This window comes from Cryptotermes secundus, unplaced genomic scaffold, assembly GCF_002891405.2.
Source record: "Cryptotermes secundus unplaced genomic scaffold, Csec_1.0 scaffold461, whole genome shotgun sequence".
NCBI lineage: Eukaryota > Metazoa > Arthropoda > Insecta > Blattodea > Kalotermitidae > Cryptotermes > Cryptotermes secundus.
In genome coordinates, this window is record NW_019739952.1 from 64,029 (window position 1) to 76,708 (window position 12,680).

At 41.8% G+C, this 12,680-nt stretch overlaps 1 protein-coding gene across 2 annotated transcripts in view; it reads right to left on the reverse strand.

The window, feature by feature from the left end:
• LOC111872123 (RWD domain-containing protein 2A) overlaps positions 1–12,680 on the reverse strand; it is a 35,203-nt gene extending 22,523 nt beyond the window's left edge. For both annotated transcript variants that reach the window (XM_023865703.2, XM_023865702.2), the window contains exons 1-2: positions 11,994–12,680; positions 3,890–4,318 (exon numbers count right to left, since the gene is read on the reverse strand). In XM_023865703.2, coding sequence (XP_023721471.1) covers positions 3,890–4,318; positions 11,994–12,278 — 714 coding nt within the window. In that variant the 5' untranslated portion in view covers positions 12,279–12,680. The remainder of the gene's footprint in view (positions 1–3,889; positions 4,319–11,993) is intronic.

Sequence of the window (12,680 nt, forward strand, 5' to 3'; positions counted from 1 at the left end):
GCGGGAAGAAATGAAGGCCGCAATGCAATCTATGAGGTCAGAGTTGGATGAGACAATCCAACATAGAATTGAAAACATTTTTTAATCTTTGAATATGACAAACGGATTCTCCAGTCGGAACTAACTGAGGGGTTTAAAAAGACACAAGAAAAATTACAGACGGCAGAAGCGTCCCTCTGCGCGCGAACAACAAAACTTCAGGAAGACCTAACGAAAAAAACCATAGTCCAGCACGAAGGGAAGAAGATTAGAATTTGTATAGACGCAAGAAAAATCAATCAGAAGACCGTGCCAGATAGAGAACGTACGCCGCCATTGCATGAGTTATTGCAGAGATTCGACGGCACAAGATACATGACGTCATTAGATCTCAGTTTCGCTTATCTACAGGTAGAATTAGATAAGGATTCAAGGAAGTATACTGCGTTCTTATACGACTCCACGGTTTACCAGTTTAAGAGAGTCTCATAGGGCTTTCGGAACACCATGCCGGCTTTTGTCCGAGCATTGAAATTAGCGTTAGGTGGTGGAACCGAGGGAGATGTATCCTACATGCAGAGTGGGTCAGAAAAGATGGTTGGATTTCAAGCAACCGTTGCGGCGCGACGGGGGGGGGGGGACCGTTGAGTCGGCGGGAGAATGCAGTTTCAGTTGGTAATGTGGAGTGGTCGGGTGCACGGCGTGCGTTCGTCGTAGAGACGTTTTTGAAAAATAGAGAGTCTGTGATCGCCACTCAACGAGCCTTCCGCACTCATTTCGAGCTTGGGCGTCGCTATAGGATCCCTACTCGGAACACAATTTTGCGGTGGGTGGCTTCATTTCGTGCCACAGGTTAAACCTAACGTTATCTCGCATCGCGGTGACATTCCTTGGACCGCACGTTCGCCCGATCTTGCGCCCTGAGATTTCTTCCTTTGGGGCCATTTGAAGGCAGAAGTTTATAAACATCGACCACATACACTGGATGAGCTGAAGGCGGCGATTCGAGAAGAAATCGCGGCGATTCCACCAGATATGACCGCGAGAGTGATGAATAACTTCAGAAAACGCCTCGACGTCTGTATCAGAAGCCAAGGACGTCATATGGATGATATTGTATTCCACATATAAACTGCATGTATTGGCGAATCTGATGGTAACAATAAGATTTGGATTTGATGAAGCCTTACCAATTTTATTGCCCATCCATCCATTCTTTCTGACACCATGTAGAAGACATTCTGGTAAATTCAAGGTCGTTTGGAGAACATCTGGTTCATCTGGATATAGTTCTTGGCAGACAATGACGAGATGTAGTCAACAGATGTCTAGGCAAACTATTGAATGTCAATTGCAGGAAGTAGAGTTCCCGTGCAAAAATTTGGGTAGTACTTAACTAGAAATTTGGGGATTTCTTGGATGAACATATGCAGACCTTAATCGCAAGCAGATGATTCGGTTACCCACTAACAAAATATAGCTTTGAAAGAGTCAGTTTCATTGCACTAATAGAATAACTAAAGACAGCCAGAGTGCCTGCGTCAATGAGTGAATGATTGTAAATCAACATTGTCCACATGTTAGTCTAAGTAAAGCTTTGCTGTAAAGAAGTGAAAATGACGGAGTATAGAGAAACTAGGGGAAACGAATGCAGGTCAGAATTCACCCTAAACTAAGGTCATTGAAGACCTGGAAGAGAACCCCTCCAAAAAAAGGGAGAAAGAGAAGGTAGGATATTAGGTTTATGACCAGTTAAAGGGGCGGACACAGAACTAACTGCAATTACTCGTAAATAGAAGTGTGAATTGATTTCTTAGTGGTTACCAGGTAGCAATCTAGGCAGAAAGTATAAGCAGTCAAGAGCACGGCGAATGAAGAGAATTGTTGAATAGAGCAGTGGTGCAGTGAAACTAGTGATAAAAGCATAGAAGTGTATGGACAGAGACAGAAAATTGCCAATGTTTGTGTACATACGTACTTGATTGTACCACTAACTAAATTTAGTGTTTAGCAAAAAAAAAACTTTGTAGCCTACTAATAAGTTAGTAGCAAGCAAAGGGTTCATTGCCATGGTAGATAACAGACTGATCTCAAGTCATTCCATTTGTTTGTGTTACTTAAGAGTATGTTAAGGACGGCAGTGAAAACAAATCTTTGTTTGTTACATTACATTAGTGTACAAATATTCGCTTTGGGAGGATGTAACCGTTCATCATAATTTGCTAGACGCTTTTGTATTAATTAAATTAATTACATTTATATTAAGTTAAGTTGATGTGAAATTCATACAGAGATCCGGCAGATAGCCGACTTTTTACACTCAGAAGTGATATAGTTCATGTTTTGCTATGTGGACAGGACATAACATCTGGTACATTTCCTGGAATTCTGGCACTTTCAGCAAAGTCGGAAAGTCTTTGAGAATTTGAGATCTGACAGCTTGGAACAGTTATAACTTAGGAGTGGGAGGGCCGGATCCTCACCCCCTGATCTTCATACATCAAGTCGCTGTCAACCTTAGCATCAGGTCAGCAATTGTCAGAATCACATAGCAAAGCAACATGATTGGAAATTCACAAATTTAGAGAACCTCCTAGTTTTCAAACTAAACCAATGGCACATGTTGGAGGAGTGGATTTCTCTTGGAATCTGTGGTTCATGGACCTCAGGATTCAGAGAAAGTGCATTCTACCTCAGGGAGTCTTCATTCAACTTTCGGCCAAGTCAGACACAAAAACACAACTAAAAGTAAAAGTATTACAAGTTCCATCCAAATAAGTGTAACTATTAGGGTTTCTGTTGTGTTCAGTAAGCTGAAGTTAATTAATAATTACTGAAGTGCAAAAGTCTTGAAGTGGTGTATGTGATTGTAGCATAAGGATCTTCCTGCCCTGCCTGAGCCAGGCTCGTATGACGCGGGATAAGAACTCATCTCTACCCATTACAAAGCAGAACCCAGCAACTCCCATCTTTCCCTACTTGCAAGACACTTAATGATCATACAGGAAACGAACTCTCACCTACCAGCACCAACAACCACAGTTCTCCTCCCTTCCCACCTAACCTTTCAACATCCATGAGAAGAGGAAGGAGGACGGTAACTCCAGTGGAGGCGTCCAGACACGAGTTGCAGGTGAGCCGCAGCACAAGGAAATGAAGGGATACAGGTAAAAGAATAAGTGACGTAAAGTAGGGCAAAAGGCAGTCATGAGTGGAGCAAAACATAAGGGTGAGAAGTCGATACTGTCACACAAGTGACGGCTCCATAGTGAATGACAAGAAATTGAGGGATTTTCTAAGAGTTTATAAATATGTATAAACCGGAATTGTGTCTTTTCAAGATTAGATCTATGTAATATTCCAATGAAAATCTGAAAACAATATGAACTTTGAGAAAACAGTGTACTGAGAAGAAAACGGAGTGGATTGAGAACAAGATTCAAAGTTTACATGGATCATTTAACTAAGAACTTAAAGAAAGAGTTCTAGAATCCATAAAATATATGCATCTACTGATACTGCTTGTGATCCTTCCCTGTGGTACTACGATCTGCTGTTTTCACATGAGATCAGAGGAGTCATAGAAAAGCATCAGTAATACAGAAGAACGTCAACCCTCCATACCTACAGGCAGAGAAAGAAAGCAAATGATCTCATCCCATTCCACCACAAATCATGAAGACTGACACTGTTATTTATGATTGTTTTTCCATCACATTCTTCGAACAGGCAGTTCTTTCCTTTCCAATGTCACTGGTGATGGAATGGCTTATTCCAATCACTTGTGAAACAATGTATGTGTAAAAGTACCTATACTTATTTCAGAAGTACATAACATCAGCTGTTCATATTAGCATAATAAAATAACTAATCAACAAACTGAAAAATAAATATGAGTGAAAATACATACCTTTTGCCACCATTCAATGCAATCTCTAGCCAATCCTTCTGCACAAATTATTCCTGGTTTTCCAGGCAAACAAAATCCTGTTACACTGAACTCGTTAGCAAGATCCAATATCTCTTTTCTTTTAATTTTGCTGTATATGTGATGGGAATAAATCCAATATCGTGCAAAGAACTTATCATTTTCGTCACTATTATTCACAGTTTTGTCAGGTTTTGCAGATTCAACATGGTACCGGGATGCATTTTCTTGCAACCAAGATATTGCTGAACATGTGCAAATCTCTCCTCTTTCAAGTGTGGATATATAATTGGCCAAATCACTGTTTAAAATGTGCTGCTGGTTTCGATCCAACTTGTCACTTCGAACATATATATCTGGTTCACTGGCAGGATAATCATGAGGCAAATTAATGCACACTTCCAGCTTAGCCTAAAAAATTAAAAGCCAATTATTAATATTGGTTCTAGGGAGTCAGTAACACATGGTCTATTTTAAGTTGTAGGTATGGGGTGGGATTAAGTCCCTTGGTACTGCATTCCAAATGTACTAGTCTCTGATAATAGAGAGTGTGGAGTATTAGTGAAATTGTAACTGGAATGTGAGGCGAAGTCGCAGTGACGCCCTGAGGGCACTGTTACAAGTAGTAATGATGCCTTCCTCAGTGAGGTTGGCAGAACTACGGCTGTGTATCTGGTGGGGGCGTAACCCAAACCAGGGGGATGTCAGAACACAACCTTGGGACACCTCCTCATGGTCCCGCTGGGCAACGGCAGTCTTGGGGTCTGGACTATTATGACTACTGGGACTGACAGCTAAGATCCCATAAAGGGCAACAGCATGTTTACGACCGGAGCCTCCCACAAGGCAGCATAATGACTCCTGGGCATCACTATGGTCTACCCAGGAAGAATGCGGGAGAGCACTCACCAGGGGTGATTTTCCCATGCAGGTCTCCTGGTCTCAACCTCATGAGTAGCTGGAATCACACTCCCATTAGTCATCAGGGATAGCCCCCTCCCCCAAGCGAGTTCTTTGGGTCCTGGAGACTCATGAGGATTTTACCATAATGCGACCAACCATCTAATCCAAGGTGTGAGGCATCGTGCCAACGGCTGCATGGCACCGGGGTAGTACTTTAGCCAGTGTCGTGAACAACACCCTCGGGGCACCAGGCAGCACCCCGTTTACTATGCCTTCCACCCATATGATGCTCTGTGGGTGGTGACCTTGTACATCCCCATTACTCGTGGGACCAAGATGGATACCAAAAAACTCAAAACCACAACTGGTCCACAGGACCTTAAAAAGAAAAGGGATACTCCATGGAGATCCTGATGAGAAATTCCTCAGCAGTGGGCTGGAAGCTCTGGCGCACCATTAAGGGGCCCAACCACAACCAGCAAACCTACAGTCAAGATTTCAGCCAAGGGCAGGGACAAACCAATATTTGGAAACCTGCCTGGTATACAGTCAAGGGCCTCCCCCCCTTCAGTGGTTTGGCGTGCTGATGCACCGCTACGGGGGGCTGGTAGATCCAGCATACCTGCGGTGGCTGAAGGTCAGAAGCGCCCAACCTCTGAGGCTGATAGGTTCTGTCCGGCGAGAAGACATTGTCCGGATGCGCTAGACAGAAACTGAAGAAGGCTAAGGCTAAGGCAATGGAAGCAGACACTGGGGGCATTCAGCAACCGGGAACTGAAATTGCATCAGAGAGGGAGAGACCCTCGACTGAAACCTCTAAGAGGCCAAGATCAGAGGAGAATACCCCCATGGATGTGTGCAGACCTCCAAAAAGGCCCAGGGACTTACAAGGAGGCAATAACCCACGTAAGGTTAGCTATCTTCAAAGAAACATATCCTGAAGATAAGCTAACAGAAGGAGACCAAGACTCCATTCTGGAGTTCTCCTTTGGGAGAACTACCACACCTGAAATCATACAGACTGGAGGGAGGTGCATTAATATATACATGTGCCGACCAACAGTTTGGACAGTGGCTCGTTAAAACCATAAATAATCACAGATTCAAATCTAGGGCTACACTGAAGATTACTGACGCCAAGAACCTGCCCAAACCTGTGAAGGTGGCTCTCACGATGAAGGACAAAGTTACCCAAAATCAGGCGGAGCTGCTGAAATGGATCGGGAATCTTAATCCAGGACTCCATACTGAGAGTTGGATGATACTGGATAGGAAATCTGAACCGAAAGGGCAGAGACTGATCCTTCTTATAGACCGGGATTCCCTATATGTTATCAAGGGAACTGGATATAAGGCATAAACAGGAATCTCACAGGGAACTGTTAGGGTCCTGCAAGATCCTGAGGCACAGCAGCATAAAGTTGCTGTGCCCAGTTCAATACCCTCGAAATCGGCCTCTGGGGGGGAGGGGGATGATGTACCCACTCCCTCAGTTGACCAGAAGAGAGTATCTGATGAGAAGGAGACAATCCCTCCTCTCGTCAACCTGACCTTATCAGATCAGGGACCTCCCTTGGAGGAAACCAGGTCCAATAAAAGAAAAGGAGCTGTGGAAGAAGGTATGGAGGACACCTTTCCCAGCATTATAGAATGAACACATAACACACATACATACACATGACATATATACATAACATACGATTCATTCAGATTAACCTACACCACAGCAAGGCTGCTACGACAATTTTATGTCGGCAACTTGCTGAAGGAAAAGTAGACATAGCACTTATTCAGGAACCTTGGATATATAGGGGCCAAATAAGAGCCCCAACGAATTCAGGGGGAACAGTCTTTTCTGTCATACCCAGAGAAAATGTAAGATCATGCATGTATGTTAATAATCATATTAATGCTTTACCCTTGCTGGAGTTGTTCCAGAGACACAACAACAATGGTGAGGATGACATACACATTGGGCAGAGGCTGTGAGGAGCTCATCGTAAATTCAGCCTACCTTCCATATGACTCGAATGAACCACCATCTTCCAAGGAAGTGAGGGACATCATTGAATATTGCCATTTTAGGAGAAAGCAGCTCATCACTGGGTGTGATGCCAACACACACCACACATTGTGGGGGAGCACTGACATCAACACAAGAGGAGAATGCCTCATGGAATATTTGGTGAGTTCGAACCTTAATATTCTAAACCAAGGTAATGAGCCTACATTTGTGGTTTGCAATAGGCAGGAGGTATTGACTTGACACTAGAGACCGACAAAATAGGAAACCTGATAAGTAATTGGCATGTATCTGATGAGCCATCCTTATCAGATCACAGATATATATGCTTTCAAATATGCAATAACCAACTGGGAGTCTTACAAAGATGACTGAAAGGTATATCTGGAGACCACCTCCCAAAATATACACACAATAAAGGATGCTGATCCATCCGTTGACCAGTTGCAACAGGCTATTATCTCGTCCTTTAATAGGAATTGTCCGGCTAGGACCACTTGCAAACCAAGGAAAGCGCCTTAGTGAAGTAAGCAGCTGAGTGGGCTTAGAACCAAAACGAGAAGGCTGTTTAATACAGCTAAAAGAACAGGGCAGTGGGACACCTACAAGGAAGCCCTTACATGTTACAAAGAAATAAGAAAAGCCAAGTGATCCTCATGGAGGAGGCACTGCCAGGAGATCAGTGATGTACCAGAGGTACAAGACTCATGAGAATCATGGCAAAACAAGCAACTAACAAGGTTAGGACAATTAAGTTGCCTAACGGAAAGTATACTCAAACAGGAAGGGAGACACTGAATGAATTATTCAGGGTTCACTTTCCTGATTCAAAATTGATTGATAATTTGGATGACGGACAGGGTCAGCAAAACCTGGACACTTGCCAAAGCAAGACAAACAGGGCAGACTGGAACCTGGCCAAAGTCATAGTTAACTAATCAAAATCAGTTGGGCACTGCATACATTTGGCCCTTTAAATCAGCGGGAACAGATGGAATTGTACCGGCATTTTTTGCAGCATGGGGCATAACTTTTAGTTCCACACCTATGTCGCATATATAGAGCCTGCTTGGCATATGGTTTTATCCCCACAGCCTGGAGGCAGGTTAAGGTAACGTTTATTCCAAAGCCCGGGAAACTTGATTATACCGAGGCTAAGGCTTATGGCCCTATCAGCCTGTTGTCTTTCCTTTTGAAAATGATGGAGAAACTAGTGGATAGGCATATCAGGGATGGGTCGTTGAGGACATATCCTCTACAGTGAAACCAGCATGCCTATAAAACAGGTAAATCTACCGAAACCGCACTACACAATGTGGTAACATGCATAGAAAGTGCAATCAAGCAATAGGATATTGCCTTAGGAGCATTCCTTGATATGGAGGGAGCTTTCAATAAAACCTCATTTGATATAATCAAACAGGCCACTGGAAAGCATGGCATAGAGCCTGAAATATGCAGGTGGATCAGTGCTATGCTGGAAAGCAGAACCATAGCTGCTACATTATCAGGAGTAACTCTGGGGGCGTCCGCGTCTAGGGGGTCTCCGCAGGGGGGCGTGCTCTCGCCTCTGTTGTGGGGCCTGGTCATCGACGATCTCCTGTGGGGACTTAATGATGATGGGTATTATAAAGTAGGATATAAACAGAAAATTCCTTTCAACAGTATCAGAGTGTCTTCAAACAGCTCTGTACACGGTCCAATGATGGTGTGAAAGAACAAGTCTTTCCATCAATCCTAATAAGACGGTAATTATACCGTTTACAAGGAAGAGAAATATAAAGGGCCTTAAGGAACCGACCCTCTTCAATAAAATGATTCAGCTCTCCAGCGATGTCAAGTACCTTGGTCTAGTATTAGACAAGGGACTGACATGGAAAAAGCAGTTGGACAAGGTCATCCAAAAAGTCTATAAGGCTTTTTGGACATGCAGAAGCAGGTTTGGTAAAACTTGGGGACTGCAGCCACACGTTGTGCATTGGATATACACTGCGGTTGTAGGACCCATAATTACATACAGCACCACAGTATGGTGGGCCAGAGTTAAACTCAAGACAAGCAAGGCAGAACTTAGCAAATTGCAAAGGTTGGCTTCCTTGGGTTTCACAGGAGCAAATCGAACATCTCCAACAGCTGCACTGGAGAGACTGCTTGGACTCCCCCCACTGCATCTACAGCTGGAGGCAGAGGTCAGGGCAGGAATCTACTGTCTCCAATTCAGTAATCAATGGAAGCCTAGATCCGATAGTTTCGGACATGCATACATAACTCTGGAAATGAAAAAAGAACCCGTATTACAAATGGGGTCTGACAAAATGATACTGAGACATGCATATGAAAAACCATTCAGTCAGATTTCCTGACAGGAGTGAATGGGAAGACGGGTTTTGGCCCAATGGAAAAGGGGGACTGATCTGGTATACAGATGGTTCCAAGATAAATAAGGGCACTGGAGCTGGTGTGTACTGCTATGGCACGAGGCAGAAACTTAGTTTCAAGCCTTGGGCAGTACACAACAGTATTCCAGGCAGAAGTATATGCCACTAAGACATGTATTATGGACAATTTAGATAGGAACTACAGAACTAGGAACATCTACATTCTATCTGACAGCCAGGCTGCACTTAAAGCCCTTGACAAACACCAGATCAACTCAAAATTGTTCTGGGATTGCCACCAAACCCTCATGGAACTGGCCAAACATAACAGGGTACAACTGATATGGGTGCTGGGGCATGAAGGTATTGCTGGAAATGAAACAGCAGATCAACTGGCTAAGATTGGAGCTGAACATCTGTTCATAGGACCTGGACCAGCCTGTGGAATCTCTATAGGAGTTGCCAGAAAGGCAATCAGGGACTGGACAAATATGAATCATAAGAAATACTGGGGATCCTTGACTGGACTAAGGCAAGCAAAGGGACTCATTCGAGGACCCTCTGCTAAAAGAGCGAAGGAACTGTTGAAGTTAAACAGGAACCAGCTACGATGGGTGGTGGAACTACTTACAGGACACTGTCACCTTAAAGGACACCTATTCAAACTGGGACTAAGTGATAGTCCCACTTGCGAAAGGTGTCAAGATGAAAATGAAACAGCCACACATATCCTGTGTGAATGTGAGGCCTTAGCTTATTTAAGATTAAGTCACTTGGGTTAATACTTTATGGAACCAAGTGACTATTTCGATGCCCCCACGTACAAAATCCTGCACTTTATTCGAAGCACAGGATTGCTGAGGGGATAATCAAAAGGGAAAGCACAATAGATCACTGCAGGTCGCGGTGCAAGGGCCGAGAGGGCCCATCCCTTGTACATTCATTCATTCATTCATTCATTCAACTAGAATGCGAAAATAAAGTGATTGGATAAAAACCTGGCCCACTCCATTGTCAAAATGATAATAAGAACCTCATAAGCATTAAGAAGCAAACTTTCTGGATTACTGTTTTCAAGAATATTAACATAACAACATGACAATACTAGAGTTTTTCATATGTAACTGATTAACAATGACCTAGGAGCTGCAATTTTCCTAATTTCAAAACCCAAAGAGAAACGCCTTTATCATAAAATTTTCAAAGAACTGTGAACACAGGAGTCCAAAATTCCCCTAGCTATAGACTTCATGAAACATGGCATGCTGGTCAAATATAACTCATCAAAACTTTCCTATATCATCTGCTATTCAATAACAATTCTACAATTTTTCTATATATAAACTGTATCATCATTATCAATTAACATTACATAGACAATAAATCATCAATACTAGTAACGGATAAATTTATATAAATGCCATTCTAATGTAGACAAACAGCAGTATGTTTATGTCTGTGATCAATAAAGAAAACACAATCATAACTGTAAAATAAAATGCACTGCTTATATCCTTACTAACAGAGAAGCTTGGCATAAACAGTGCCTCACCCCACAAAAAAAAAACACATATCACAGTAATCTCATACTTGGTTTTAGCCTCAAGCTTGAAACACATAATGCTCCATCAGATGACTGACTTTTAACTAGTAACAATTGTTTGCTTACATGTGCGCTTGCTGAAAAAAAAACTCTGAATGTAATGTGTCAATTGGGTTGTTAACAGCAGCAGCATAAAGAACAGTCATAATAACAATGACTATTATTTTGCACACTGTCCATCGAGCTTTTTAATGTGATGTTTTTCAAATTGATCCACTTTCTAAAATGCACTTGAAAAACTCATGATGATGGCCAATGTCTGAAATAACAGTCCTAATTACTGCTACATACAATAATCATAAATTTCCAGATATTACAGTCTACATCTTCAATCTGCAAAGCACAAGACATGCTACAAGTGCACTATGTTAGCAGCAGCTTTTACTTTCTTTTTGGATACACCAACACCATTATGGACTGTTCCAGCCCTATAATTACTGACTATACTCTCAGATTTTCAATATTACAGAATACACTTTAGAATAATAGCAATTACATTTCATTCAACAAAGTCTAATGGCTAGGACATATCAAGATGTACAGCATTTCAGAAGATGGATGTAATGTTGTCCTAGAAATCACTGCCCTTTTGTTAATCATCATCTGTAAAAGGTTACATAATGTATAGTGAAAAGTGCCATACAAAATTCTGACCTTGGTACTGGGTGAAAGTGGTTAGATTCATGATCCAGGCACTTCATTTCAAAGGAGAGAATATGACTAAAGAACTGAGAGTACCCAAAGACATCTCAATACAGTGGAATAGAAAATCTGAATCCACTTTGGAACCAGAGTGACCAACTAACCTGGAAATTAAAGCCTTAACATGTATCCTGACTGTCATCATTACATTTCTTGTTCATTTTTTTGGGAGCAGGAGAATTCGCTCTGTTGTTCTTACAATTGAACATAAATGTCCTGCACATTATCATACCAGCAGCCTTATCTACTCACCAATTATTCAGATTTGTATTATTTAAAGTACATGCATCCCTTTCTTTCTCAACTGGTATCATCTACAAAAGCAGTTCATAAACATAACCTTGCATTAGATACTTGTACTGACAAAATCTCTTAATCTCACGCCAAAATCTATACTACGAGTTCCTTGACTTAATTTTACAAATTTTGACGTTAACAGTTTTTACAACACATCAATAAATTTTAATTTCACATTACCTCATCTATGAATAAATTTATGGAAAAATCTAATCTCGGGGGATAAACTGAACATTTTCCATTAACAAATTCGTTTATATCTGCTATCACACTATAATCATACACACAGAATTCTCCTGGATTTGAGAACATGGATTGCAACATTTCCACTTCCGACAGCTGTATCCTCAACATCTCTTCCAAATTTCCATTGTCAACAATTTGTGTTATCTGTTCTTCGAGTTCCTTAAAATCCAAACATTCATTATCCTTCCAATCACATGTCGTATTTTCGTGAAAATTCATTCTGGCAATAGTTTGTTAAATACGAAATTCACAACCTGTTATTACATACACACGCTTTCAAACGAATCACTTGCCCTTCAATACTTCAAAGTGGCACGTGGATCTAATAACCAACAGTAGGTACGCTGTGCTTAGCTACTCTTGCATTTAGCTGAGCTTTTAAGCTCGTATTCGAATTCGCAGCTACAAAAACTCACATTAACTTCTAACTTTCAATTCTGCGTTAATATCTGGAATAAATAATCTGGAAAACTACTTTGTTAGTAACGGAAAGACGTAACTCCTTAATTTTGGTTCTCACACATTACCGCCTCTGACCGGAGGACCAGAGATCAATATGATCAATATTGACAACCACATTGACAACGTTCCGTAGACATTTCTAGAAAAAAGTGAGACTGA